A 27,328-nucleotide genomic window follows, 5' to 3' on the forward strand; every position below is an offset into this window, starting at 1 on the left:
TTTAATTTTCCCTTTCTTCCTTCTTTTTTCCTTTGCCCCATCCCAGTTGTTCTTTCCTTTTGAGCAGTTTCTTTCTTTCACAGTATATATTGTACCTTTTGGATCTTATTTACTCTTTCACTTTTTTAAACTAGGAGGACAATACAATGTTTACACATGTGAGTCTGATTTATTTCACCTATGAGTATGGTCTCTAGTTGCATCCATTTACCTAAAAAAGCCTTGAGTTTATCTTTCTTTATAGCTGAGTAGTACTCCATTATATAAAAATATGACATTTTTTTTATCCATTCCTTGATTGATGGGCACTTGGGTTGTTTCCAAAATTTAGCTATGACAGTGCTATTATAAACATGGGTGCACATATATCACTGTGGGATGTTTTTAATTCTTCTGGGAAAACACCTGGAAGGGAATTAGCTGGGTAGAATGGGACCGCTAATCCCAGTTTTCTGAGGAATCTTCACACTGATTTCCACAGTGGTTGTACCAGTCTATTTCCCACCAATGGATTCACAGCTGAATTCTATAAGAAATTTAGAGAAGATTTAATGCAAATACTCCTCAAAGTCTTTAATGAAATTAGAAGGGAAGCAATTCTCCCTAACTCATTCCTCAAGGCAAGTATTAACCTGATAGCAAAACCAGAGAAAGATGCAACCAAAATAGAGAACTATAGGCCAATCTCCCTAATGAGCATAGATGCAAAAATCATCAATAAAATACTAACAAAAAGAATGCAGGAAATCATCAAGAAGGTTATACACCATGACCGAGTAGGATTCAATCCAGGAATACAGAGATGGTTCAACGTATACAAGTCAATAAGTGCAGTGTACCATATCAACAGAGCCAAAGACAAAAGTCACATGATCATCTCCATAGATGCAGAAAAAATTTTGACAAAGTCCTACACTCATTCATGATAAAATCCTACAGAAACTTGGAATAGATTACCTCAATCTGGTAAAAGCCATCTATGACAAACCAACAGCAAAAATCATACTAACTGGACAAAAACTAAAAGCTTTCACTCTAAAATCAGGAACAAGACAAGGATGTCCACTATCACCACTCCTTTTCAATATAGTTCTGGAAACATTAGCCAGAGCAGTTAAACAAGAGATAGAAATAAAATGAATAAGAACAGGAAAGGAAGAAATTAAATTATCATTATTTGCAGATGGCATGATTCTCTACATAGAAGATCCCAAAAATTCCACCAAAAAACTTCTAGATTTAATAACCAAATTCAGTAGCATTGCTGGACACAAAGTCAACACTCAAAAATCAATAGCATTCCTGTACCCAAACAGCAAACAGACTGAGAGAGAAATTAGTGAAACCAGACCCTTCACAGTAACATCTAAAAAATGAAATAATTAGGAATCAATCTAACAAAGGAAGTAAAAGATTGAAGAGGATTTCAGAAAATGGAAAGATATTCCTTGCTCATGGTTAGGAAAAACCAACATTGTGAGAATGGCTATACTCCCAAAAATTTTATGCAGATTCAATGCAATCCCAATCAGATTACCACTGGTATATCTCACAGATCTAGAGAAATTCATTTGGAACCAGAAGAGACCTAGAATAGCAAAGGCAATCTTGGGCAACAAAGGCAAAGAAGGAGACCACAATCCCTGACTTGAAATTGTACTACAAAGCTACTGTGATAAAATCAGCATGGTACTGACAAAAAACAAAAAAACAAAAAAACAAAAAACAGACCTGAAGAACAGTATATAAGATGCAGACACAACTACAAACATACTCAGACACCTGATCTTTGACAAAGGGAATAAACCTGTTCACTGAAAGAAAGATAGCCTCTTTAATAAATGGTGCTGGAAAAACTGGCTTTAAACAGACTGAAGACTAAAACTAGAGCTAAGTCTATCACCATGCACTAAACTAGGTCAAAATGGATCAAAGAGCTAAATATTAAAATGGAAACACTAAATCTACTCAAGGAGAAAATAGTTAGAAATCTTGAAGACATTGGGGTAGGCAGAGAATTCAAGAATAAAAACCAAACTGCACAGGAAATACTTCAATGAATCCATGGCTGGGATATCATCTTATTAAAAAGTTTTTTCACATAAAAAGAAATTACCAACAGTGTGAAAAGCAAACCCATGAATTGTGAAAAAAATTTAGCCAACTGCCCCTCAGACAAATGACTTCTATCTAGAACATATAAAGAATTTAAAAAAAAATGAAGCCCCTAAAATTCAAAGACCCAATCCAAAATTGGGCACCTGAGATGAATAGGTCCTTCTCAGATGAAGAAATACAAATGGCAAATAAATGTATGAAAAAATGCTCAGTATCATTGGTCATTCGAGAAATGCAAGTTAAAACAACACTGAGACAAATTTATTTTTTTAGCCTTTCTAAGGAGCTAACTTTTGCCTTGAGCCTCTTTATTGTATTTTGATTTTACTTTCATTAGTTTGCTGTTATTTTTCTTTTCTCAATTTTTGAATTTATTCTGCTGTTTTTCTTAATTTATTAAGTTAGCTTTATTCAACTGAATAGGGCTAGGCTTTATTCCTTTTCAAATTTAAACAAGGTAGGCCATAAATTTTCCTCTAAGTGTTGTAGTTACATTTCATAAGTTTAAATACATGTTGCTTTCAAATTAATTTCTGTATTTTCAAATTTTTATTATTTAATTCTGTGATCTGCAGGAGCTTTAACTCTAAATCTCAAGTATACAATGATTTCTTATTATATTTTTAGAATTATTTATAGCTTAATTACATTTTGGCCCAATATATAACCTATAAAAATGACCAAATTTTATCTCAAGTCTAGCTATGAGGATTAGCATATAGACACTTTTTGCAAATGTTCCATATGGCTTTAAAAAATATGAATGTTAAAATCTTGGACTCAATGTGTTAAATATATATTAGATTAAACTTATTAATTATTCTGTTCAAATTCATATGTATCATACCTAAATTTTGTTTATTAATAACTTACCAATAACAAAGATATGCATTAAATTTTCCCACTATTATGACAGGTATTATAATCCTATAGTACTTATCACTTTGTCTATTTTTGACTCATGGATTTTGAAATGATGTGTAAACAAAGCTTCACATTGTCATGGTTTCTGTTTATCTTTCACTATCTTTGCAATTAAGTCATCACTCTTACCAGTTTTTACAATAAAGTCATCAGCTTTCTATTGGTTAATGTTTGCCTCATATAATTTTCTACCCTATGACTGTCTATACTATGTGTTTTATGTATGCAGTTCAAAAAATTATTTTGGATGCTAATTGCAATTACATTTCTCATCATTACTCAAATATTACAACTTAATTATATCACTTTATATGCTTTTTTCTCATTTGTTCTATTATTTTTATGTATGATTACATGCTTTTCCTCTCTGACAAGTAAAGTCTGAAATTAATAACTGTTTCTTTCCTCTGAGCAATGTAAGGACATTAACTATTTTACCTCTGATCAGTATATTCTAACTTATTAAATAATTTTGTCTGATGTTTTAATTCTAGCTTGATTTTTCCTCCTTCCAACAAAACCACCTAGTTGTGCACAGTTTAATTTACATATATCTTTGCTTCTCACTCCTTTTCCATCTCAGCTTTCAAAAACATTTCCCTTTCATTTTATTTAAAAAGTTTTTATAGTAAATGCTCTGTATTTTTAATTTCCTAAAATTTCTTTGACTTCATTCTTGGATGATAGCTTTATTCAAGCCATAATTCTAGTTTGACATTTTCTCTCTTTGAGCTTTGAAACTACTATTTCATTGTAGACTAGGCCATTGTAGACTAGCTTCAATGTGGGACTCTTGAAGTTAACTATAAATCTTACTCCTGCTCTTTTGTAAATATTGATTCCTTTCTGACTGCTTTTAGTATCTTGGTTTTTCTTGTGTGTCATAAACTTGTTTCTGGATGTGGGTTTTCTTTTACAAATCTTGCTAGAGATTCACTGGGTTTTATAAATCTCTAGTTTATGTCTTTCAACATTCTGAGATACTCTCAGCTATTATCTATTTGAATATTCTGCTTTCTCTATATTCAGTTAGACATGTTTTAGACTTCTCACTCTGTTACCCCTATCCTTTACCTTTTCTTTCATAGTTTTCCTCTCTCTTTCTCCCCTTCCCTGCCTATGTTCTTTATTATTTAACTTAATTTGGACAAAATTTGAATTTGTTTATCTTCTAATTTACTTATCCTCTATTCAGCTTTGTCTCTCATGCTATTTAATCAATCTTGAATTTTAAAATTTACTCTATTTTTTCACTTATAGAAATTCTATTTGGGCTTTTAAAATTGAGTATACTATTTATTTATACTGCTGGCTCTGTCCTTATTTTTAAGTTTTCTATAATTTCTTGAATGATATTCAAATAGCTATTTTATATTTTATACCTTGTAATTATATCAAAAGTTGTTATGAGTCAGTTTGTCATGTATGCTCTCATGAGTTCTTAAAATCTTATGTGTTTGTGTGTGTGTGTCTGGTTCTCTTGTTTTTTTTCTTTTTTGGAACTGGGAATTGAACTCAGGACCTTGCACTTGCTAGGCAAGTGCTTGTGTCGTTGAGCTATATCTCTAGCCCTGTGTTTGTGTTTTTTACTCTTTGCTTTTTATTTTCCCTAGAACTTTCTTTCTGGAGAATATTTTAATGGCTGAGTTGAAGTTGAATTCTCTGGAAAGGAATTTTGCTTATGGTCTGAGAGTATTCCTTAACCTAGGGTCACTCAAAATTAATTCTCTGCCTAAAGGTTTTTGGAGTCCTGATGAAAATAAACAAATTGAAAAGCAAAAACCTGTGAAAATCAGATTATACTTAGGAAATCTCTCTACACAGGCCAAAGATGGAGGTTGGCAAGATTCTGTGTTATATCCTTCTGGAGGATGAGCCTCTTATTTCTCCTTGACCAAGCTGGTGTCATAGTCTACAGGGTCTGAAATATATCCAGAGTCTTTTATTATATTCTACTTAAAGTGTGCCCCAGAATGTGTTTATTCATCTTTGTGCTCCATAAAGACACTAAAGCAGGAGCGTAAGGTTGACGGATACCCACAGATGCATTCAGCCTCCAACCTGGTCTTTTATTCTTGTGCCTAAATGGATTAGTCACTTTCCCATCACTGAGACATGATACCCAACACGCTTGAGATAAAAGAGGATAAGTTTAATTTGTTCATAGTTTTAGAGGTTTTAGATCATGGTCACCTAGCTCCAAAGCAGCAATAACATGGGAGAAAGGCAAAATGGAGGAAAGCTGTCTACCTCATAGCAGCCAGGAAACTGGGAAAGGCTTAGGGACATACATCTTCCAACCAGGCCTCTTCCTAATATCATCTTTAACTATGAACTTGTCAATGGATCAGTCCTCTAATAAGTATAGTATCCCTGTGATCCAATCATTTTCCAAAATCCCTGCCTCTGAACACATGAGACTTTTAGGGGATCATTCTAGTTCTAAACTGTAACATTCTATCTACCTGAAAGGTTTATGTACTGAAATATATTTAGCACAGCTCTGTCACTAAACTCTTAACAACTTCAGCAGTCTAAGTTTAAAGTGTCCTCTAAGACTCATGTCAAACTCTTAGCTGTAACCTCCCTAAATTTTTTTAAAAAGTTAAGTATTTCTAACATACAATAGCATAGGGTAAACACTTCCATTTTAAAAGGGAAGAATGAGAGGATAGAGAGGAAATGGACTAAAGCAAGACCCCAAACAAACAGGGCAGTCATTACATTCTGTAGCTCCATGTGCAGCATCCAAGGCAAGTTGAGACCAGATGTGTGTTCTAAAGGATTTGGGCAGCTCCAGGCCTGTAGCCTTACTGGTTGCATCCCATATGGCCTCTCTCTTGGGCTTGCTGTGCTTATTACTACCTGAAGTTTTCCCTAGCAGACAATTCATATCCTGATATCCCCATCTACCTGGAGTCTCCACTACACCCTTGGTTTCATTTCTACAGTTTGGTTCACTCCCCTCTCAAGGTTGCCTTGACTGGTCTCCCAGTCTTCCTTTGAAATCTGGGTGAAAGCCTTCCTGACTGCACAATTCTTGCATTCTGCAAGCCAGTAAGACCAGCATGACATGGGCAACACTAATATCAGCTTCCAGCCTGAGCAGTAATGGGGACCTGTTTGTCATGGCTGCAGCAGCCTTTGAATACTGAAATGGCTGAACACAGTGAAATGAATCTTGGGGAACCAATTTTGTAGAAGGCCCTTCTTGAGCAGGCATCTCAGGGACTCTTCTCAAATAAAAGGTTTACAGTTTACTGAGCTGTGATGGTTAGAAATTTCTGATTTCTAAGATGTTCTCAGGCATCTTTCTTGTTCCTATACAAAGTATTTGCTTCTTTTTAATACTACTAATCTTTTCAGTAACCACACTTCTTTTGTCCCTAATGTCAAAGGAGGTTCTTTCTTGGCCAAAATTGAAGTATTTCAATTTTTTTTTCTGCTTTGGCTTTTGCCTTTGGTTCTCACTATAAATCCGGCTATAAATAGCTGGTGGTACTCATGCCACAGCCTGAGGGTTGGGCTGTCTTGAAATGTCCTCCATCAGATTAATTAGTCTACTACTCTTAATCTCCACTTCTGTAAAATTTCAGGACATGGACAAAATGTAGACAGATTTTCTGCTGGAGGTAACACAATGTCCTTTAACCCAAATGCCAATAGATTCCTTGTTTCCAAATGAGCCTTCTGAGTCTGGGTGTCACTGTCAGCATTCCTATAAGCATTCTGGTCTTTGTTCTAACTAGAATCACCTAGAAACTCCTTTCACAAGCCAGCAAACAAAGGCTTCTGAAACATACGGTCAAACATAATCACAGCAATGACCCCACATCTCTGGTACCAATTTTCGGTGTCAATCACTTTCCTGTCACATAACACTTTGAGGGAAATTCTAAATTTAAATCATAACACTAAAACTCTTGCCATGCCCAGTTTGGAGGAACTTCACTTTTATTAATTTGTCTGTCACTGCCATCATTCATTTAAAATGTTTGGTTTTGTATTTCATGGTACATTTAATTATTTCAAGAAAGGTGTGTAAAAAAAAAAAAAAGAAAGAAAGGTGTGTAGTGTGCCCACTGGTGCAAATAGAAGTCCAGGTTTGAGAGTTATTAGCGATTTCTATGTTTGGAAAAGGGGACTAAACTGAGCTTAGAGGAAAATAGGTATGAGTTTGACTCGATCTTCTACATTCAGTGTTTGTAGTAACCACTTGATCAGCTTTACTAATATCAACAGCTACATTTGTATGTCGAACTTCTGTTTACAAAATTGTTTCACAAATAGCAAGTCTTTTGAAAGTGGCTGAGGCAGATGTAATAACATTTGGTGAGCAGATGAGACCACCATGAGAAACATCACTCTGTTTTAGATTCAGGTCTTCAGACACCAATGAGAATTGTGTTTTTGTGACAGTTTTTCTTGAGTTAAGTGGTTTAAGAGAATCCAGCAAGTGAATTCAGTTTTCTGCCTGGGGCATGTCATTGACTAGACACTATCTTGAGAGAGATTATAAGCCTGAAGTTGGCTCTCTGGAGAAAAGCCCTTGACCAATTAGCAGTGTCTGCTGTTACAGAAATGAAAATGCAACATATTTGTTTTCCCAAATTTAAAATGAACCTACAGACCTAAAAAATCAAAGTCTGTAATTCTCATATAAACTTAAAATGAACTTACTGAACTTTAGATGGCATAAGTAACAGGAAGAGACAACATTTGTGTATGTAAGATAAATAAGGCCCCTTGTCCTGTTTATGGTCAGTTTCCCTTAAAGTGTACAAGATGAACATGGGTACAAAATGGGCACAAGATGAACATGGATAATCTTTGATCATGTGAATGTTATTTTCAGAAAGAACAGAACATAGAAGAAGTTTTGGGATGCCACTTCGTCAGCCACACAGTCACCTGGGGCTTCTGAGACTAGAATTTGCCACAATTTTCTTCAGTAATTAAATTAATGGCTTAATCTAGCTTAAGACAGACTCCCCTTTTCACTATGTGGTACTCTGATTGGACTGTGTGTTTAGCCCACCATGAACTGTTGGTGTTGGTTCCACACCCCAGGGGAAGTAGATCTTAAAGCAAAGCCCATTTGTGTCTCTTCAGAAGGGAGAAATTGCCTTTTTCCATAAAGCCTTGAAAGGGAACTGATATAAGCCTGGGCAGGACTCCAATAAAGATAATATTTTAACAAAAATGATTTTATTTTACCTTCAAAGGCCTTACTATAATATAAATTTGATGGCAAGATTTGAATAGCAATGTAAATATTTGAGAAATAACCAAAAAACAGTAGCTACAGACTTGCCAAAAGGCTAATCCTGTGGACTCCTTGTGGAACCTCAGTTTGCATCTTCTGTAGATTAGGATGCTCTGATATGCAAAACCATTTTCCATCTTTGTAGCTGATCCTAGCTCTCTCTAGGACTAGGTGGAACATTTATGATTCCTGGTAACTGCTTTCCATCAAGTAGTGTGGGGTGGGCAGAGGAAGCCAAGGTGACTGCTGTCATTTAAAAATCCTTAATTCCCTTCTTCTACACTGCCCCTCCTTGTCCCTGCCTGTTCCTAGAGCCTCCAAAGAGTTGACAAAAGTATGGCCACTTTCTTACCCCAGTCAGCTTCCTCCCTCTTGTTCTTTTGCATTCTTTATGCATTGCAATTGAGTTGGTTCTTTTTCCAGAACAAAACCCTCTTTGAAGATACAAACTGAGGTTCCACAAGGAGTCTACAGTCTGCTTTTCTCTGTTTGTATTTCCTGCCTCTGACATTTGCTGTCAGACTAATTATAAGCTTTAAGGTTCCTTTTCCTTTTCTCCACTGCTCATCCTCAAATAAGGCTTTATAACCAATTGCATGAGTTGCACATCTCAGCTGGCTTAGTCTGCTCAGATACTACCCTAACCCAAACAGGGGGCAAAAGACATGACCTTTCAGGTTATATCTGTCTTTCTGTCCCCAAGGACCTTAGCTTGTTGCCAGAGTACTTAATAGGATTCAATTATGTTTGTGGAATAGTCCCTGCTAGTTATATATTTATATTTATAGTCTATATATATTTATAGCCTCTGCTAGCACCATGTTTGGGTGCTTTCTTTCGCCAGGCAGTGTCTTTGGTCCTAGGACTTCATTAATGACTCTGATAGGCACACATTTCCTGGGTACCAAAGCAAATAGGTGTTTAGCAGTGCTGTCACTGCAATGATAAAGGAATATCTGTGATTTGTAGTCTATTTAAAGAGGGTCTCATGGCTTCTGAAGAGCTGCATTGAACTTAGATAATTACTCCTGTCTTATCCTCTGTTTCTCATTAATGATGTAGTGACTGTATCATAGTATTGTTCTGAGGATGAAGAGACAAGATCAAGAAAGCTGTAAGCACAGCACTGACAGAGGGGAGGCACCTAGCATCCAATTCACCTGACTGTCCTCTTGCAGATAGGATGTGCCTGATGCCTGCTCACCTGGGCGCAGTTTCCTCTTTCTTTCCTTTCACATTCACTGAAGCACTGTTCTATCTGTCCATGCCTTAGTCCCTCGGAATCTCATATTGCATCTTTTCTGAGAACTTTATCTTATCTAAGAACTCAGAGCAACTCACCTTGTTCCTTGAGTCTAGTCCATAGTGTGAGAGGTAGGTCTTTGTCCCTGTCCCTGAGGTACAGCAGGGACCCTGTTTGTTTAGAAACCCAAGGGGATTCTGAGATCATTCCTGTAGGAAGAACCCAGGAAAAGAGAGAGAGACAGAGAGAGAGAGAAAAAGAGAGAGAGAGAGACAGAGAGAGAGAGAGACAGAGAGAGAGAGAGACAGAGAGAGAGAGAGAGAGAGAGAGAGAGAGAGAGAGAGAGAGAGAGATATCAGCCAATTCTAATTCATCTGGCGGCTAAGGAAAAGAATCAGTGATTGCTTCTCAGTGTCACCAGAGAAGGAGCAGCCCTGTTCACAAACACACTGGACATCAGCGTCTGGACCAGCTCCTGGGACTGTGGTTCTCCGCTTATCTGCTGTCACTGAAAAGAGCAACTGAGCATTTCACCTGCTAGATCAGGGTGGGAAATGATTACCTTTAATCTTCTTCCTAGTTGAGAGCATCTTTGCTTTGCATCGTCAGATCCACATACAAACAGTTACAATCAGCTGCATCCGGCCAAGAAAACTTGCAACAGCTTCCAAAAGCAACTGCACGTGCTCTTCCCACAGATCACTATGCCTGGCTCCTCCCCTTCACTAGCAAAGGAACACATGTGCCCCATGCAATGAGTGTGGAATGTGTGTACATGTGTATTTCAAACTGGAACACAAGTGAATGTGTTTGCTGCCTAGAACAGGAAGATTCTTGGTATCTCTCATTCCACTTGGGAGTTTTCTGCTTATATTTCTTTTATTGGTAATGTTAGCAAGATATGAATACATTTATCTTATAATCCCTATTTTTTAATCCCTTTTTCCAAAATATACAGTGACCTGTGTCTCTGAATTCTCAGTTTTGGTCTTTTGTCTAGCCAAAAGCTAGGCCTGCATTTAAAGGGAGGGATAGACACTTACTTGGAATGGATGTCAACTAATTTGTTCCCTACTCGGATAAAATACTTCTTGCTTCAGTTTCTCAAATGCACATATTCTTTGAGAAGAGAATAAGAGGTTGGGTAGTTAAAATTGGAAATGTTGAGTTTGATTACCTTCCTTATTCTTATTGTCCTGGTTGAGAGCCTAAACCTTAATGGTTGAGAGTCCCAGCACCTCAGAATGGAGTGTGCAGTGGGAGATAATGCCCTAGTCTCACACCCTTTATTCACAGAAAGAATTCTGTTCCTTCAGTATGGCTTGGTAGAATCTAGTTGTGACCCTGGTGGTTATGGCAAAAGCAGGAATACAAAGGAACAGAGCTCCTTGTAGCTCAGGCATGCCTCCCAGGCCAGAAGGAACTGCTTCAGAAGTCCTTTGTCAAAGGACATTATGTCAGTTCAATAACTGTATAAATGTCAGAGAGAAAGTGACAAGCATAAGGTTTAGCATGAAATTGGAAATTCATCCTGTCACCTAAAGAGGCAAGGGCATGCAGCAATGCTTAGAAATATTGTCCAAAGACCCATCAGCAGGTGTCAAAGAAGACTGGCTGTGGTCTGGATGCCTGCAGACTGTGGGTTGTTGCAGTCAGCCTTTAAAAATGCCTGCAAATCTTTCTTTGCAGAAGCAAGGCTCAATACTCTGGAGGAGTTACAGTGCAGTACTGGCTTCTGCCTTGTGGGAAAGATCTTTTACCTGTATTCCAAAGAATGAGACAAAGCCTATGGTACAAGAGTTGGCCAGGTAAAAGTTTCTGGGGCATCCAAAGTCAGTTGGAGGCTGGGGTGTTCACCTGAGCCAAGCATTCCTTGCTTGTCTCCACCCGTTAAATATGCCCAGAAGTGCAGGTGGTATAGTTAGCTTGAGTTGATGGCTTCTCCATGTTAAAGTCTCTAGATTCTTTTTGTATGGGAGCACATACAAATTCCTACTCAACATCCACTTTATTCATTGCCTTTAAAAAAAAAATCTGTTTGTTTTCCTGAGAGATGCCAATTTGGCAACACAGTGCTGGCTGCCTCTCTTCTGATTCCAATCTTGGAGACTTTTATCCATAACCCAACAAAGCCCCAGGGCAGTTCTTTTCTGTTCCCACACTTGGTATAATTAGGTGAGTAGATTTGCTAAACCATATGATTTGAATAAAGCCTATTATTCCTCCTGTAAGAGCTTAGGATGAGGCCAACACAAATCAGAGCCAACTGTCCAGCCTGCCTCTCCCACTCTGACATCTCGTGGGAGAATGTAAATGAATAGAAAGAACAGAGAAAAGTGGATTCATTGAGAATTATGATGCCATTGCACTTGCTAGGATGGTGGCCAAATGGGGTCACTTTGGAACACAGTATAAATCACTTAGTGCCCTTCTGTCTTAGTAAACCACCCAGAACAGAGTTGGGAAGGGCTTCATATGCTCTTACTTTAAGCATAATACCTACTCAATAAATATATGTCTACACTGCTTTGTTATTTGAGCACTGATCTAGCACTCCTGTTTGCGATTCCTTACTTTTGCTTCATTTGTATACCTGGGAAAATCTGGTTTAATGTTCTATTTAAAAAAGGGTGGACTCCACTGTAATCTTGTTTACTTCTGTTGCTAAAAAGTTCTACATTGGTATGGCTATGTTCATAACTGAGGTCTCATTAAGAAGATATATTATTTTCCAACATAATTTGAAAAAGCTGTAGGTTATTCTTGCTATGTGTCATAGCCATGAATATCTTGATCCTATGGTCTATACCAGTGATGGTGAACCTTTTAGAGCTTTCATTGATAACAAATAGCCCACTCTGGCATGAATACCATAGGTTGGCCACTACTGGTCTATACTATAGTCCTGTTTTTTTCACTTAACATTGTTTCTTAAGTATTAGTAATATTGTTATATAATCACAATTCTTTTGGTTGCATAAGTCTACTGAATGGAAATGTCACAGCTTATTTATGCCTCTGTACTGGTCACTTTCAGTTTTCCATAATTACAAATAATTTTAAGTAGAAGAATTTCCAAATTTCCACCACAGTTTATACTATTTCCTTAAAATGGACTTTTAGGGATCTCTTATAAAGACACTGCATGGTTTTAAGCCAGGGCTTACAAGATTGCAATGTGCACACAGATCACTTATAGGATAATGTGAAGTACAGATTCTAACTGAGTAGATCTGCAGTGAACCCGAGAGTCTGCATTTATAACAAACTCCTGCAGGCTTCTCAGGCTGGGGCTTAGGATTTAGGCAGCCTATTAAAGTTGTAGGTGTACTGAGAGAGTATATGTAAGACGTATTTTACCACATCACTGGTTGGGCTGTTTACCTAGGAGCACTGATCCTACAGAAGTATTTTCTAATCAAGAGGAAAGTTTTGATTAGGATGGCATCCAGAGAAAATAAGGAGCTACACCACTTCACTTCAACAAAACCATCTAAAAAGTTCTACATTGGTATGGCTCACAGCCTTAGAATTACTTGGGGAGTTGCAGTACTCAGGTACCACGTGCATCTATTTACATGTGCATACGTGCCATCACTCCTAACCATCAGACAGAATGTCTGGCAATGGCATGTGTCTACCAGGAACCTTTAAAGCTTACTAGGTATTTAAAATGGCTCTGTGTCTAAACAGAGTGGAAAGCCATCGTTCTAAGCCCTCAGAGACCTACCTACAGCTCACTGAGCTACAACTGTGGATATTTTTCAGTATTAATTCTTCTTCCGTCATGTATTTTTATACATTTATTGGGTAGAGTATGATAATTTGATAGCTGTATACCATATGTAATGATCAAATCAGAGTAATTTACGTTTCCATCTCTTCAAACGTTTGTCATTTCTTTATGTTGGAAACATTTGTCTACTTTGGGTTAATTTGAAATACATGAAAAAGTATTGCAGACTATATAACTGTAGTGCTATAGAACATTGTAATTCTTCCTAGCTAATTATACTTCAGTACTGTCAATGAAGCTCTCTCTGTCCCCTCTCTTTCCACCCTTCCTAGCTTCTACTGATCACTATTGTACTCTCTTCTTTGAAATCAACTTTTAGCTTGTACATATGAGTGAGAATAGCCAGTATTTATCCTTTTGTGTCATGCTCATTTCACGTAACATGACATCCTCCAGTTTCCTTTGTGTTGCCACAAATGACTGGATGAAAAGCTTGTGGCTTACTTGTCTATATATTATAATATATAGCATCCCAAAAAATTGAGCAGGACACACACATAAGTAGGAAGAAAGGCAGAGATTTATTAAAGGAGCATATACTGCTCAGAGTGGTAGTGGGCTGATGAGAAAACTCAAGAGTGAGTTTGACTTAGAGTAGCTCCGTCTGTTTTAGATTTGAAGTTAAAGCACCTTGGGAGAGTTTCATACAAGCAGAGCTGAGAGGTGGCAACTGTGAGCTGTAAAAGTTTACCTTCAAGCACAAAGGGTGGGCAGAGCCAGAGATGGCAACTGCAATGAGTTTTTATATTGGCTTTTCTTTTGTTTTTCCAGAATTTGGGGAGTGGTCAGGGGTGGTTACTAACACATTTGGTCCGATTAACTGAAAATCTACACTGTCACGTCAGAGGGGAAGATTTTGACTAGCTGGGCCTAGGCAGGATCTGTAGGGCTGCCACAGGCCACTAGAAATCATAACTACAACCAGATGGTGTTATAATGACTGTGGGCTTATCCTCTGTTACTCTAAAGCAATTAGATTGCATGCATTTTGGGCTTCTGTCAGCTGTCAAAGAAATGTGATAAGGGCAGGAGTACATTTTTAAGGCTCATGTCAGATATTAAAGAAATACATTGAGTCCAGGATTCTCTTGTAGTCTCCAAGAGCCAGAGGTTTCCTGTCTATGGTGAGCCTAAAACCAGAGTGTCTCCCACAGTATCTCCTGTCCTACCTGCCACTTACCAACAGCTAGAGTAATGCCTGCTGTTTCTTTTTGGCAGTTGCCTTTTCAGGACTCGGTTTTACAACATTCTACTTGGCGGGCAAGCTGCACTGCTTCACGGAGAGTGGGCGGGGGAAGAGCTGGCGGCTCTGTGCTGCCATCTTGCCCCTGTACTGCGCCATGATGATCGCCCTGTCTCGCATGTGTGACTACAAGCATCACTGGCAAGGTGAGTCCTCCACAGCGAGCGCCTGCCCAGGGCCTGCCCACTGCTTACCGCGCTCAGCCTTCATCTCCAGGGACAGATGTAGAAATGCACTAAGTTCCCATTGTCAGAACACAGAACAGATGCAGTTTTGAAGCACATATACCTGCCTCAGTGAGCTCTAGCTTTCGTGTTGCCCTTTCTGGGAAAGAGTTGGAACTCTTCCTCCTCTTCTGTGTACTCAAGGAGATTTTGCTTGAGTCCTGCCATGATGTCAGGCCTTCCTTGTAAAGACATCCTGGGCCTCAGACCCAAATGTGATTTCCCTCCTGGATCACTTACCTCAATCTTCAGACTTGGTGCTGTGTTTTTATGTTTTGTTTTGTTTTTTGTTATTGTTGTTGTTGTTTTCTCATATTAAATCTGACCTATAAGGACTATGGATGCTGTTCCAATGGGTGTGTCCAGCCAGAGATCAATTCCAGCAATGTTTAAGTGTTAGCTGCAAGATTGGAATGAGGCTTACCTCTAGGTATCAGTCCAGTGATGTTTGTTAGAAATCTAAATCACACAAGTGAGGGACTTATTCCTGGACTGTAACTAAACCCGGCCGTGTCCCTCTGCAGATAAACTGCAGCTCACGGTCTGCCTGGAAGACAACTACTACCTACCACAGCAGCCAGGGAATAGAGTCAGAGGTGCCATCCACAGCAGATGTGGGCTCCAGGGATGTAAGACAGTATTTTCCAAAGGGCAGTCTCATTTGATCAGGCCGTCCTGAGTTAGGAATTGGACTCTGTGGGTGGGGGAATCTGGAAACTATACATCCTTTCTGGTGAGGTCTGAGAAGCATAGGTAAAGAGCTCCTCTGCATGTGTGTACTTTGAATAAATGAATGAGCCTGAATCTAGCTTGCCTGGATAAGAGGCCTTGCCCCGTCAGTCTGTGACCCAAGCCTCTTCTTCCTTTTCCTCTTCTCCTGCTGCCTCCAGGCCTTGCTTCTCTCTTCCCTCTTCCTGTCTCTGCACACGCAGCCTCATGGAATTGCCCCTTTTCACCTGCTCCAAAGGCTCATTCAGTGGTAGGGAAGCAGGAAACTGCATCAGAGGTGAGGGGAACTCCTTGTGGTGGCTGCCTTTCCCCTGTCTTCTGTAGCCTTCATGTATGTCCCAACACTGTCCCAGATTCTCTTACTCCCTCCCAGGAATAGGTCTGCCCGCAGCCTTCCTGGAGCTCAGGCCCTAGGTGTCAGGTCCCTGCAGTGCAGCTTTGTTTGCTGCAGGGTGTGGGGAAGAGATGCTGAAACATGGTTTGGATGAGTGAAATCATCAGACATCAAATGCTGATCAAGAACTGAGGCTTGCTGGGTAGTCAGGTGACTACCCTGTGGCCTGAGCCCTTCCTTGCTCTTTATTTTTAGCAATGACTCAGATGAAGCTCTGGATGATATGGAGCCATACTGTAGGGAGGAGGGAGTCACCGAGCCAATAGCAACAAGGGCATATGCCCACTGTGCTCTTGAAACCAGGAATATTTTCCCAGAGACTCATTGTTGCCCATATGCTCAGGGTATTTCCCCACGAAGAACAGTAGGTGCCAAATGGTCTTGTATGCGCTGTTTCCCACGTGCTCCTGTGAACAACATTTTCGTCTTTGAGCACAGGAACCATAATCCCTGAATATTTCATAGAACTATTTCAGAGGCTGATTGAAATAATGGACCCAAATGTACTTTGTAATTAAACATGCACTACATAAATGCAAATTGGTATTACTGTTGCTTAGCACATTGTCTCTAAGGAAGGATGGATTGTGTTTTTTAAATACCAGATTTGGTAGCAGCTATATTTTTGCAACATGATCTGTTGGTAAGCTGTGAATGCCGGGTTTTCAGTTTTATTCAACCACTTTGGATTTGGATAATGATGAAAAGTTGCAGAATTGAGTAGATTATTTTTTCCCTTTATCGCACAGGTGGGCAAGAGCCTTTGCATAATGATTTTGTATAAAATCTAAGACATGAAGTTGGCCTTTTCTGAACTTCCTCTGCCCCTGGATTGGTTGTCACTCATTACCTCTGTGGCTGAGGAAAGTGACCAGGGTGAAAGTTTTCAATTAGTAGTAATTACGCCTTGGATAAACCTCACTGGCTATGATACTGCTATTGAGCAAAGCTGACCGCAGTGAAAGAATGCAGAATTCCAACTCTTGGTTTTAGGGACTGGTAGATTCATAATGCAGCTGGTGTACCTAAGACCCGTGACAGTGAGGCTTCATAACCATTCTATCCAGTAGGCATGAAAACGGACTTTGAGCAACAGATAGAGACTATAAAATCCTGTGGCAAAAGCAGAGCAAGAGAATTATATTCAGTGATGTGAAGGGCCATATTTGGAGGAGAAGCCAAAATTATGTGTTGGAAGACTTCTGTAGCCCAAACTGAACATGCATCAGTTGGTACAGGTCATTGCTGTGGCCCAGACATCAGCTCAACTCTGCCATATTTTTTAATTTGTAACCCTGAAATCAGCCAGGTGAGGAACATGCCTTTCCTTGGGCTTTTTAATGGGCTCTGCATCAGACTCATTCATCTTAAGTTCCCTTCATCACTATTGTTGTCTGCCCCCATTGTCCTCACCTGGGGAGTGGAGAGTTTGACTGTACTGCAAGGGACATGCAGCAATGTCCAGAGACATCTTTTGGGTTGTCATAACTTTGGGGGATGGTGCTTTTGGCATCAAATCGGTAGAGGGCTGGAGGCTAAGGGACCAGACACCTTAAAATGCACAAATCAATCCCTCCTCCAACAGAGCTATCCAGCCCCAAATATCACTACTCTCTAGGTGGAAAAACCCTCATCTACATCATACTTCAGTTTCATCTTTCTATCCCTTGTCACTTTTTAAGAAGCAACAATGTTTTGAAACTGAAAAATCTTTTTAATTCAATACATTGTTATTGGAGAAATGATCAAAGAGGTCTTCAGTGATTCCAGCTTGTCAATGGAATGGACAGGAAGTCTTTTAACGACTGTGTAGGTGGATGTTTGCTGCAGGACACCTGACTGAGATAGATTATAGTTCTCCATCACTGGACTGAGCTGCCCACTGTTTGTGGGCAGGGGTCATCAGTCATGAGGAAAATCCACATGGAACACTACCGATATCAACAAAACCCTGGTCCCTCTTATTATAGACTTTAGTTAACAGCATTAGTATTATGAGATTTTATGAGTCCATTTCAATTTTAATTTAAGCAACTGTGCCTAATGTGGAAATGTATCTGATTACTCCATTACATATTCATATCCAGTAAATAGCCCATAATCTCAAACGGCTTGCTCTGTTAGTCTTCTATTATTTCTGTTGTTTCTGCCTTCCCAGTCCACTCCAAGCGTGCAAGTCTGTTGTTTTATGTGAGAAAGACAAGCACAGGCTTAGGTAAGGTCACATGAGGCATTTAGCAAAATTTCCTCAGAAACAGAGCAGCTGGATCAAGATTAAATCTGTGTGGCTGATGTTCTCCAAGTCTCCGTAACATCCTGACTTTTAGGTCACCTGAAAATGGGAGCTTCATAAGGGATGCTAGCTCATGGCTTTGTCCCCTGCAAAGGGGCCCATCTTTGTCATTAACAGGGTGTTCTGAGAGCTAAAACATGTGGAATTCCTATGCTAGAGAAAGTAAATATAGAGAAAGAGCAGACAGTATCGTTAAACCAGCCTGTTTTCACATGCTTGTGTGTTTATGGTTTATGTCCTGGGAAGAGTCACAGCTGGGAGTGACAGGAACATGTTTGCTTCACTGCTGGGCATATATTGAGCCTGTACCCCAGGTCTCTGCTCCTGGATTCATGCTCTTCCTGTGGGAATTCAGGTTGAGAGGGAATCATTTAACCAACACTGGTTTCTCTAATCATAGGTCATTTTGAGTAGCCGAGGTGCCTGTGTGGTGTTTCATTATGAGAGAGCAGCTACCTCTGAATGTAATCCAGCAATGCAAGTCAGGGAAGAGACATTCGTTCCCACTAAGACTGAGGTTGGAAAGCTTCCAAGTCAGCCTCAGGCACTGCTGTCTGTCTGGGTGGTTTTCATGATGGCCACATTTGGGTTTACCTGGCTTTTCTGCCTGTGCTACGAGGCGTGATTTGAAATAAACTTACATATGGTTACCAGACTTCAGTTGATTTTCAACCCTACAAATGTGTCTGGAGAGGCAGACACTGTGTTGGACTGTTGTGTGTGCCACAAAAGACTTCTAGCTTCAAAATAGCCAGGCAGGTGCTGTTCCCTTTGGAAAAACCCTTTCATCAAAGCCTGATGGCATTCTGCACTGCCCAGCTCTCCTTCCTTCTCCTCCTTGCCCTGCCCTCCCACCTTCCCTGTTCTCTCTTTCTCTCTCAGAGCTAAGAGAAACATGCTGTTAATCAGGCTTTCTCTGAGTTGTTGGTCTTCGGAAGCAATCTCTAGGTTAATTCTGAATTGGCTTGAAAGGAGCTCTTGGAATTGTATTATTGTTTCTGTCAAAAACCTACCAGCTTAGAGTAGAATGAAATCATTGAGGATTTTCCTCTCTTTCCTTGGTTCCAAGTGAATAATGGGATTCTCCTTTTCTCTGCAGAGCAGCTGCCCTGTAAGGCAGGGCCTATGCTCGCTTCTATCCAACTCTCCAACTCCTGGCCAGGCCTCTCTAAGCGTTCTACCCATGAGGTCCACCCATCTCTATCGGTATCCATGGCTCTCTTCAGGATGGTGTGAGTAGCCTGAAGCCCCAGGTCAGCGCTGTCTGATCAGAGCGCCCTAGAGGGGGACTTTGGCCCTCAGGAGCGCCTTTCTTAGTTGAGACTTCTGCTGTCCTCCCACCAGGTTTGCTTGCTGCTTATTTCCCTGGGAAGAAAGACCTTGATGGGGCCTGTCTCATGGACAACGTTGCTTCACTTTACTTGAGGGTTCCCTTCTTTTCTTAGCTTCCTGTAGTTTTTTTTTTTTTTTTTTTTTTCCTGTTTGAAATATTTCTAAAATCCAACTTCATATCCTTCCCTGGTTTGATGATCCTGCCCCATTGACTAGAACATTGTAGATGCCTTCCGGTCAGGCTCCCCACTTCCTCTTTGTCCCTTACACTGCAACGAGAGTGAGTCTTTAGGATTGAGTTTGCATGTGTGACTCTTGCCAGAATTTTCTGGATATGCCCTATTCATTTATCACTGAAGCCCATGTCCCTCAGTGACCTGCAAGATCTACCCCTGTACCCTCCTTGCTCATGTGACCCCAACCTCTGGACTTCTTGCTATTTCCTGAACAAACCAGGCCCATCTCAACTTAGGACTTTTGTACTGGCTGCTTCTTGTGCCTAGGTTGCCCTTTTTCCAGAAGTGTGTGCAGCTTTTTCCCTTTCCCTCTGCTAATCATGGCTTACCTGATTCTTTTGTATCAAGGTCACCTGAGTCTTTTGATAACTTGATTTAAATTGCAGCCCATCCCTCACACCCAAACTCTCTCCCCTTTCTTCTACCACCTTTTAACAAACTAAGCAACTTAGTACACATGCATTATTGTCTTTCCCTGTCCCCTTGAACAAGAAAGTGGGTAAGCAGACTTTGTAAAGGGTGAGAGAGTAAGATCTTAGGCTTTCTGTGGTCATATGGTCTCTGTTGCAATTACTTCACTTGTGTCCAGTAGTATATGGAAGCAGCTATAGACAATATGTAAGCAAATAGTTTTGCACCATTTTCTGTACCAGAAATATGGTCTCCACATAGATTTGGATCACATTTTTTGGTACGGCCCATAGTACTTATTATGTTAGTTTCCCAGGGATGCTGTAACAAAATACCAAAAACTACATGGCCATCCTCTCCTTCTGAAACCTGTAGAGGAAGGAGCCTTCCTGATTTCCTGCAGCTTCTAGTAGCCTCAGATGTTCCTTGGCCTTGGCAATATAGTTCCAGTCTCTACCTCTGTTCTTCATGGTCTTCTCCATGTCTCTTCACATCAGCTTTCCTCTTGCATATGTCTGCGCTGTCCAGATTTGCTCTTGTTATAAGGACCCAGGCCTATTGGATCAGGGATCACTCTAATGATCTTATTTTAAATGGATTACTTCCGTGATGACCTTATTTTCTACTGAGGCCGCATTCTGAATTACCAGGGATTAGAACTTCAGTATTCCTTTTGAAAAGAAACAATTGAACTCATCACAGTGCTCAATAAATATGTATTGAATGCATGCATGAATGAATAATTTTGACTAAATCATGTTTCTTTTTTACTAGTATCATTTTTTATTTATACTGGTTTTAATATAATAAGCATTATTCTGTGTAAGTTCTTTCCTTTTAAAATGAATTTTAAAAATACACTTTAAATATTCATTCACTCCTTTGTATTTTTATGTATCGTTGTGCCTGTGTGCAAGGCTGTTTCACTAAGTAAGACAGTCGTGGCTCCTGCCCCTGTAGCCTATAGTGTACCAGGGAGATCATGCATACTCTATGCTACATAAGTCCTATAAACACTCAGACACAAAAACAGAAAAACCTCACTAGTAGTAGAATCACTAGAAAGAATAAAAACAACAGCAACAAAAATTGTCTGGAGTCATTGAGTTTCCAGAGCCAAATTTTGCCCTGGTGTCTTGGATTATGGAGCCCAAGGCATACAAGGTCTCATGTCAAGGCAGCTTAGTGATGTTAGCTGTTGCCATAGTGACAGCAAGGGCTGTACTCCTCTTGGGGACTTGATAGCATATCTTCAGAAGCCCTTCTGCTTGTGTGTGCTCAAGCAGGTGAACATAGCCTGGCATCTTCATATGTTCAGGCCTTTCTTGTGAGGCCTTTTCTTGTACTTAGACCTCATGAGAAGAAGATGAGTTTGTGGCCACTTTACACACGACAGTGCAATTTTCAGGTTTCCTGATTCAAAGTCACTTTTTCCACTGTCATTAGAGCTCATCTCTTGTCAGTCTGTCTCCCCTTTTTATGATAAATAATAGCTTTGTTGAAATAGAACTGGTAAACATAAAACTCTCCCTTTTTATTTTTATTTTTAATTTTTAATTTTTTTTTATTTTTAATTTTTAAAACATTTTAAAAGTTTTTATTAGTAGATATTTGCAGTATTAGTAGTATATTAGTAGGTATTTACATAATGATTGTATTCATTATGTAATGAATAACTGTGCAATTCATTTAAATTGTACAGTTCATTGGAATTTTTTTTTTTTACATATTCAGAGTTGTGCATACGTCACTTCTAATTCTAAAACATTTTTATCAACTCCTCAAAATCCCAAACCTATTAACATCATTCCTCATTTCCACCCCAAGTTCCTGGTAACCACTAATCGTGTGTGTGTGTGTGTGTGTGTGTGTGTGTGTGTGTGTGTGAACACATGCATATTCAAGACATTGTACATAATTGAAATCATTCCATATGTGACCTTTTGAGTCTGGTGACATTGACTCTGTCATGCATCTTGTAAATGATGTTCAATTCATCTCAGTTCACCTATCGTTCACTCTTTGGATCTTTGGGTAAACAAAAATGAATTAGGCAGTCCGGGGACCTAGGCAACACCATATGATCGGAAGACAGGCTTAGAAGTGGGGTGTAATGCTGAAGGGTAGATGTGAGACTGCCAGTGTATGTCTGGGCCATGCTGAGGGTCAACAGAGCTACAGAGAGATGTGAGAAATGTTCTTCTCCATCTCATATCAGATGACTGGTCACCTTATTCCCCCGAGTCCTACAGAGACACCACCCCTCTATCAAAGGTTAGGCTACCTTCAGTTTCTCAAACATGCCCAGGCTTTCCTTCTTTTCTTGGCAGTTTCACACATAATCTTTCCACTGTCTAGAAAACTGCAGTTTCCTCCTTGGCCCCACCTCCCTATTTTCCCTGGCTAATGGTTCATTAACCAGGCATTCAGGGCTTTGTCTATTACAAAGCTCATCCTTCAAGGATGAGCCTGGGGGTTACATCTGCAGTGGAACCAACTGCTCTAGACTAGCCCAACCACTCTGCTGGGCCAGCTCCCAGACCTCCATACATCCTGGTACTTATCCCACCTACAGCTGTCTGTGAAGCTGTCACTACTTGGGGTCCATCTTGCCCTGTGGGACAGTAAACTCTGGGATGAAAGGGACTTGTATGTGTCATTTAGCCTTGTGTCCTAGGCCTGGCCGTCATGTCTGACACGTGCAATACACAGGTGTGTTGAAACAATGACACCAGTACTAAAGAAGGAGGTAGCACCGTTTTGGATTCCAAGGACACTGAGATCCATTCATTTCCCTTTGAACCCTCTAGTCACATGCTACCATATTTGGAATGAAATCAGTCCCAAGTGCCTTTTGTCCAATAAGGGCCTGTTTGTCCCCTGCCTGCTTTTCTATCAACAGGATGTGAATGTGAATTCATTAAAATACAGCTGTATCCCACTTGAGGCCTTTGATGACACGCTTCCTCATAAAGTAAGTTATATTTTGGATCTTGTTTATCACTTTTGTAATAGACAAAGCCCTGAGTGCCTTTGCTAGAAGTCATCTTGGATAGGGACTTTCACTGCCCTGTTGCTGCGCATACCTCTCACAGCACCTGCGTTTTCGCTTTTTCTTATTCTGCTGAATGGGAAAACAGTTTGGCAGGAATCACCATTTCCTTATGCACAGCTGTGTCAGTGAACCTGGGAAACATGTAATTGCAATGGTTTGATGCCTCTGGTTAATGAGCCACCTAATGAGATGCTAAGCCACAGAAAAGTCAAGTGGTGTAAGGTATATGTTTTACTCTTCGGTCTGTTTGATAGCCAATAGCTCACATGTAGATATTGTGGATCATTTTAGATGCTACTAAAAATAATGCTCTGAGAGGCTGTTCCCTAGGGTTGGCGGAGAAAACAAAACAATGCAATAGAGCAACTCTAAGGCCTTGATCTAGGAAAAGCTCTAGCATACTGTATGGGCTGGTGGCCATAGACTATGTGAACTGATTCTTTATTTGAGCAGCCACATCATTTAATCATGTTAACCATGGTTTGTGTCTCAGCTCAAGAATTCATAGCACATAGTACTTTATAGTTTCTTCGGTGATAAATGTTATTTTGATTCATCAGAAGTTTATTTAAAATACTATGAAAATATGGCTATACTGAAGAGATTAGAAATTTAGAAATTTAGATAAATATGTTGAGAAATAGAATGGGGAAGGATCAAAAAGCCAGTGGAGTTTTGGAATAGCATGAGACAGGAACAGTATAACAATAGGTTTGATGGATTTTATTTTGACATGCTCAATGGTGTAACTTTTAGAAGTAATATATGATTAAATTGTTGTCCCAACTTGATGAGGTGGAGGTTGAGGACTCCATTTGAAACCTAAGGAACTGAGGGTCAGAGGCAGGAAGTGATTCCCCTGACAGGCTGAAGCACCTTAGCCTGAGAACACCCCAGCAGGGAAGATCATAGTTTGGGGATGAGGTTCAGTGCTCGGTGTCTTACCGTGACCTGGTAACCACTGCGTTGCTAACCATTCCTCTCTGGAGGTGGGTAGGGATGGGCCCCCAATCTGAAGCCCACAGCTTTGACTTTACCAGTGTCTCTCACCTCCCGTTACCTGGATGGCTGCTCACCAGGGCTATGCAGGTGCTTACAGGTGTCCTGGCCTTTCTGCCAGGTAGTAGACATGCACCACACTATCAATTTAGAGTTGAGCTCTTATGTGGAGAAAGCAGTGACAATTAATTCAATCTCTTTCTTTGACCAATTAGGATCACTTGTTTCTTTTTCTTTTTTTTTTTTTTTTTTAGGATGACTTGTTTCTGAGAGATATTTTATCCCAACAGAAAGCATCCTGGCAAAGTTTCCAAATAATCTCAATATGTGGCATTGGGAGACCAAGCCAGGGGATCTAATTCCTGGAACATTTATTCAGAAAGGCCTCTTCACCACCGTGTACTTGCTTTATGTTCTTGTACTACAGATGAGACAACAGAGGACCAGAGCAGGACAGGGACTCACCCAAAGACACACAAGTAAAGGCCTTGTGAAGGCCTCTACATAGCTTGTTGCTTCCTGGAGGGTCTAGGGAATTTACTACCACATTTAACTGCTGAGTCACAGTGCATCCATTTTCCTCAGCAAATTTGGTTCTGCTATGAAAAGGTTTTGGCTGAGTGTTGAGGAAAGCAGCAGCCAACAAGGCAGACACGGCCCCTGTCCTCATAGAGTTCTGAGGCCAGCATTCAAAGTTTAGCAGTTGCACAGTTTGTCATTTGTCAGGGCTCTGATTGTGTGAGGAATGAGGAGGAGTTATTGCGGTATGGATCTAGGGGTTCAGCCTAATGCAAAGAGAAGCCAGATGAGGCCTTTACTGCATGATACAGAGTTGAGCACTGAAGTTTGAATAGGACTTTAATAGGGCAGGGGGTGAGGATAAAGGATTTTCAAGAGCTTAAGATCAGAACAGCACGTGTAAAGGTCTCTACATAGCCTGTTTCTTCCTGGAGAGTGTAGGGAATTTACCACCCCGAGTACTGCCGTTACAGAAAATCACGGTCCTCACCTGAACCCAGGCGGACACACTCATTACCCCTTGGGCTTGGTGCTTTGTCAAAGCTGGGACCTCTGAGAGTCATCTGGTCATCAAACCTGGAATGAACTTGTCATGGTCTAGGATAGTACCCTGGACCAGCACAGACTGCAGAATCAAGACATGGGTTCAAGCCCAGTTCTGGGGAAAGTAGGCCAGGTGCTGTGTGCTCATAGGAAACCTGTGTGATCCAACAAGATAGTAAATGGGTTAGTAGAAATCTCCAAAAAGTGTCAGTTCAGCATACCAAATCCTAATAAGAGTTCTTTTGTTAAGGGAGTTTCTCTACTGTGTTAAATTTTGGAAAGAATAATTCATAGAGGCAGTGCACACATAGAGAGAACTATTGTGGTGGGCTGCTTGCATGGGGTCTCTTGCACAATAACTGACCACCCTCTTTGGTGAGGGGCTGGCCCATGGTAGAGGGGCCTGTTTGCCTACCCACATGTTCTCCTGCCTCATCTTCCTCCCATAGCCTCTTCAGCTTTGTGAGATTTGCAGCTTAGTGGAGGGATCACACACCTCCCTGCAGAAGTGTGCTGACTGAGCCAACCCTGGAGCATTGGCAAATGTTTTATTCACTTTCACTGTGACTCTGGTGCTTACTTCAGCAGCACATAGACTTTGTCTGTGACTCTGAGGGAACTGCTTACCCCAGTCAAAGACCAGCACACCTGCTGGGTTTTTGTGGTCTACCAAGGAGATCTGAGGACTCCTGCAGAAATTTGCCGAGGAGAACAAAAATCACATCCCCTTGAGAGTATCTACATGCTAGAGAGATGGCTGGAATTCTTCTTTCAGAGTTCAGAATTGACTTTAAAAATCAGGAAAATAAATGTGAGTTCAGGCTATGTTCTGATGTGAGTTAAAGAAATGAAGGGAAGAATCAAGTGCCTTTCTATTAAGCACTAGAAAGGATGATGGCTTGCAGAAGACACTGGTGTTGACACTTACTGCATGGTTTCTTTCCTTTAGTTTTCCAGGTTGTCCTGCAAAACTAATTCCTGGAGCAGGTGAGAAGAGTGCTTTCTGGAAAACTTAACTGGCTACGTGTGAATGAAGAATAACACATTTCTCCCATTTTGCTCCTTCCTGCCTAGATTCTTTTGCTGGTGGAGTGATCGGCCTCATTTTTGCGTACATCTGCTACAGGCAGCACTACCCCCCGCTGGCCAACACAGCTTGTCATAAACCGTATGTCAGTCTTCGAGTGCCGACCTCAATGAAGAAGGAGGAGATGCCCACAGCTGACAGCGCGCCTACCTTGCCTTTGGAGGGAGTCACCGAAGGCCCTGTATGACAGGTGTGCTGGGCTGATGGACCCTGAGCCCCCAACACACTCTTCACCCCTGACATCATAACACAGTGGAAAAGGTTTTGCCATAGTGTGTTTCTCATCAGTGGTGTCTCAAAGTTTCCCTTCTTCTGCTTCCATTTTGCCAGGGATGTTCTTGCCACTGTCAGTGTCCCCTACCAGCATTTTCGAATTTGCAGGGTTCGGACGCCAGGAACAGTCTGAGAGGTGTGTGGGAGGAGGCTGCGTGGATGGGGTGGGTGTAGCTCTGCTGATTCCTCCACCGGAAATGTTTGTTGTAGCAACCACCTTCCTCTGTTTTCATGGTTGTAAAACATAATAAAACCTCATACTTGGAAGACTCGGTGTTGGCTGCACACATGACAGAGATCATCTGGAGCTGCCTTGGGTTTCACAGAAGAGGCACAAAACCAGCTGTGTCCATACGTCATTCCAGGAGCTGAGCTCAGAATCAAAAGCTCATGTCTGAGCTGTCACCTTCTCATAACACATGTTTCTGAAATGGGTTTTGAAATTATAGCTATAGCTGTGACATTTCCAGGGCTTTTGAATCACTAATTCAGAAGGGTATGAGGTAAATAACTCCATCTTTAAACTTGTACAAAGCAGAAAGAAAATAAAGAGGCAGAGTACTCGTGTTAGGGAGAAGTTCACTGTAAAGGTCACTTCAGGTGTCTCTGAATTTCTAGGTACAATATCTTCCAGTGTTCTAGT

General features: G+C 40.5%; 1 protein-coding gene across 1 annotated transcript in view; it reads left to right on the top strand.

Annotated features, from left to right (window-relative positions):
- Positions 1-26,952, top strand: part of Ppapdc1a (phosphatidic acid phosphatase type 2 domain containing 1A) — a 130,063-nt gene extending 103,111 nt beyond the window's left edge. The window contains exons 6-7 of the mRNA XM_005412174.2: positions 14,566-14,736; positions 26,400-26,952. Of these exons, the coding sequence (XP_005412231.1) occupies positions 14,566-14,736; positions 26,400-26,599 (371 nt within the window). The 3' untranslated portion in view covers positions 26,600-26,952. The remainder of the gene's footprint in view (positions 1-14,565; positions 14,737-26,399) is intronic.
- The last annotated feature ends 376 nt before the right edge of the window (positions 26,953-27,328 follow it).

Source organism: Chinchilla lanigera, unplaced genomic scaffold, assembly GCF_000276665.1.
Source record: "Chinchilla lanigera isolate Chin_1 unplaced genomic scaffold, ChiLan1.0 scaffold00150, whole genome shotgun sequence".
Taxonomy (NCBI): Eukaryota; Metazoa; Chordata; class Mammalia; order Rodentia; family Chinchillidae; genus Chinchilla; species Chinchilla lanigera.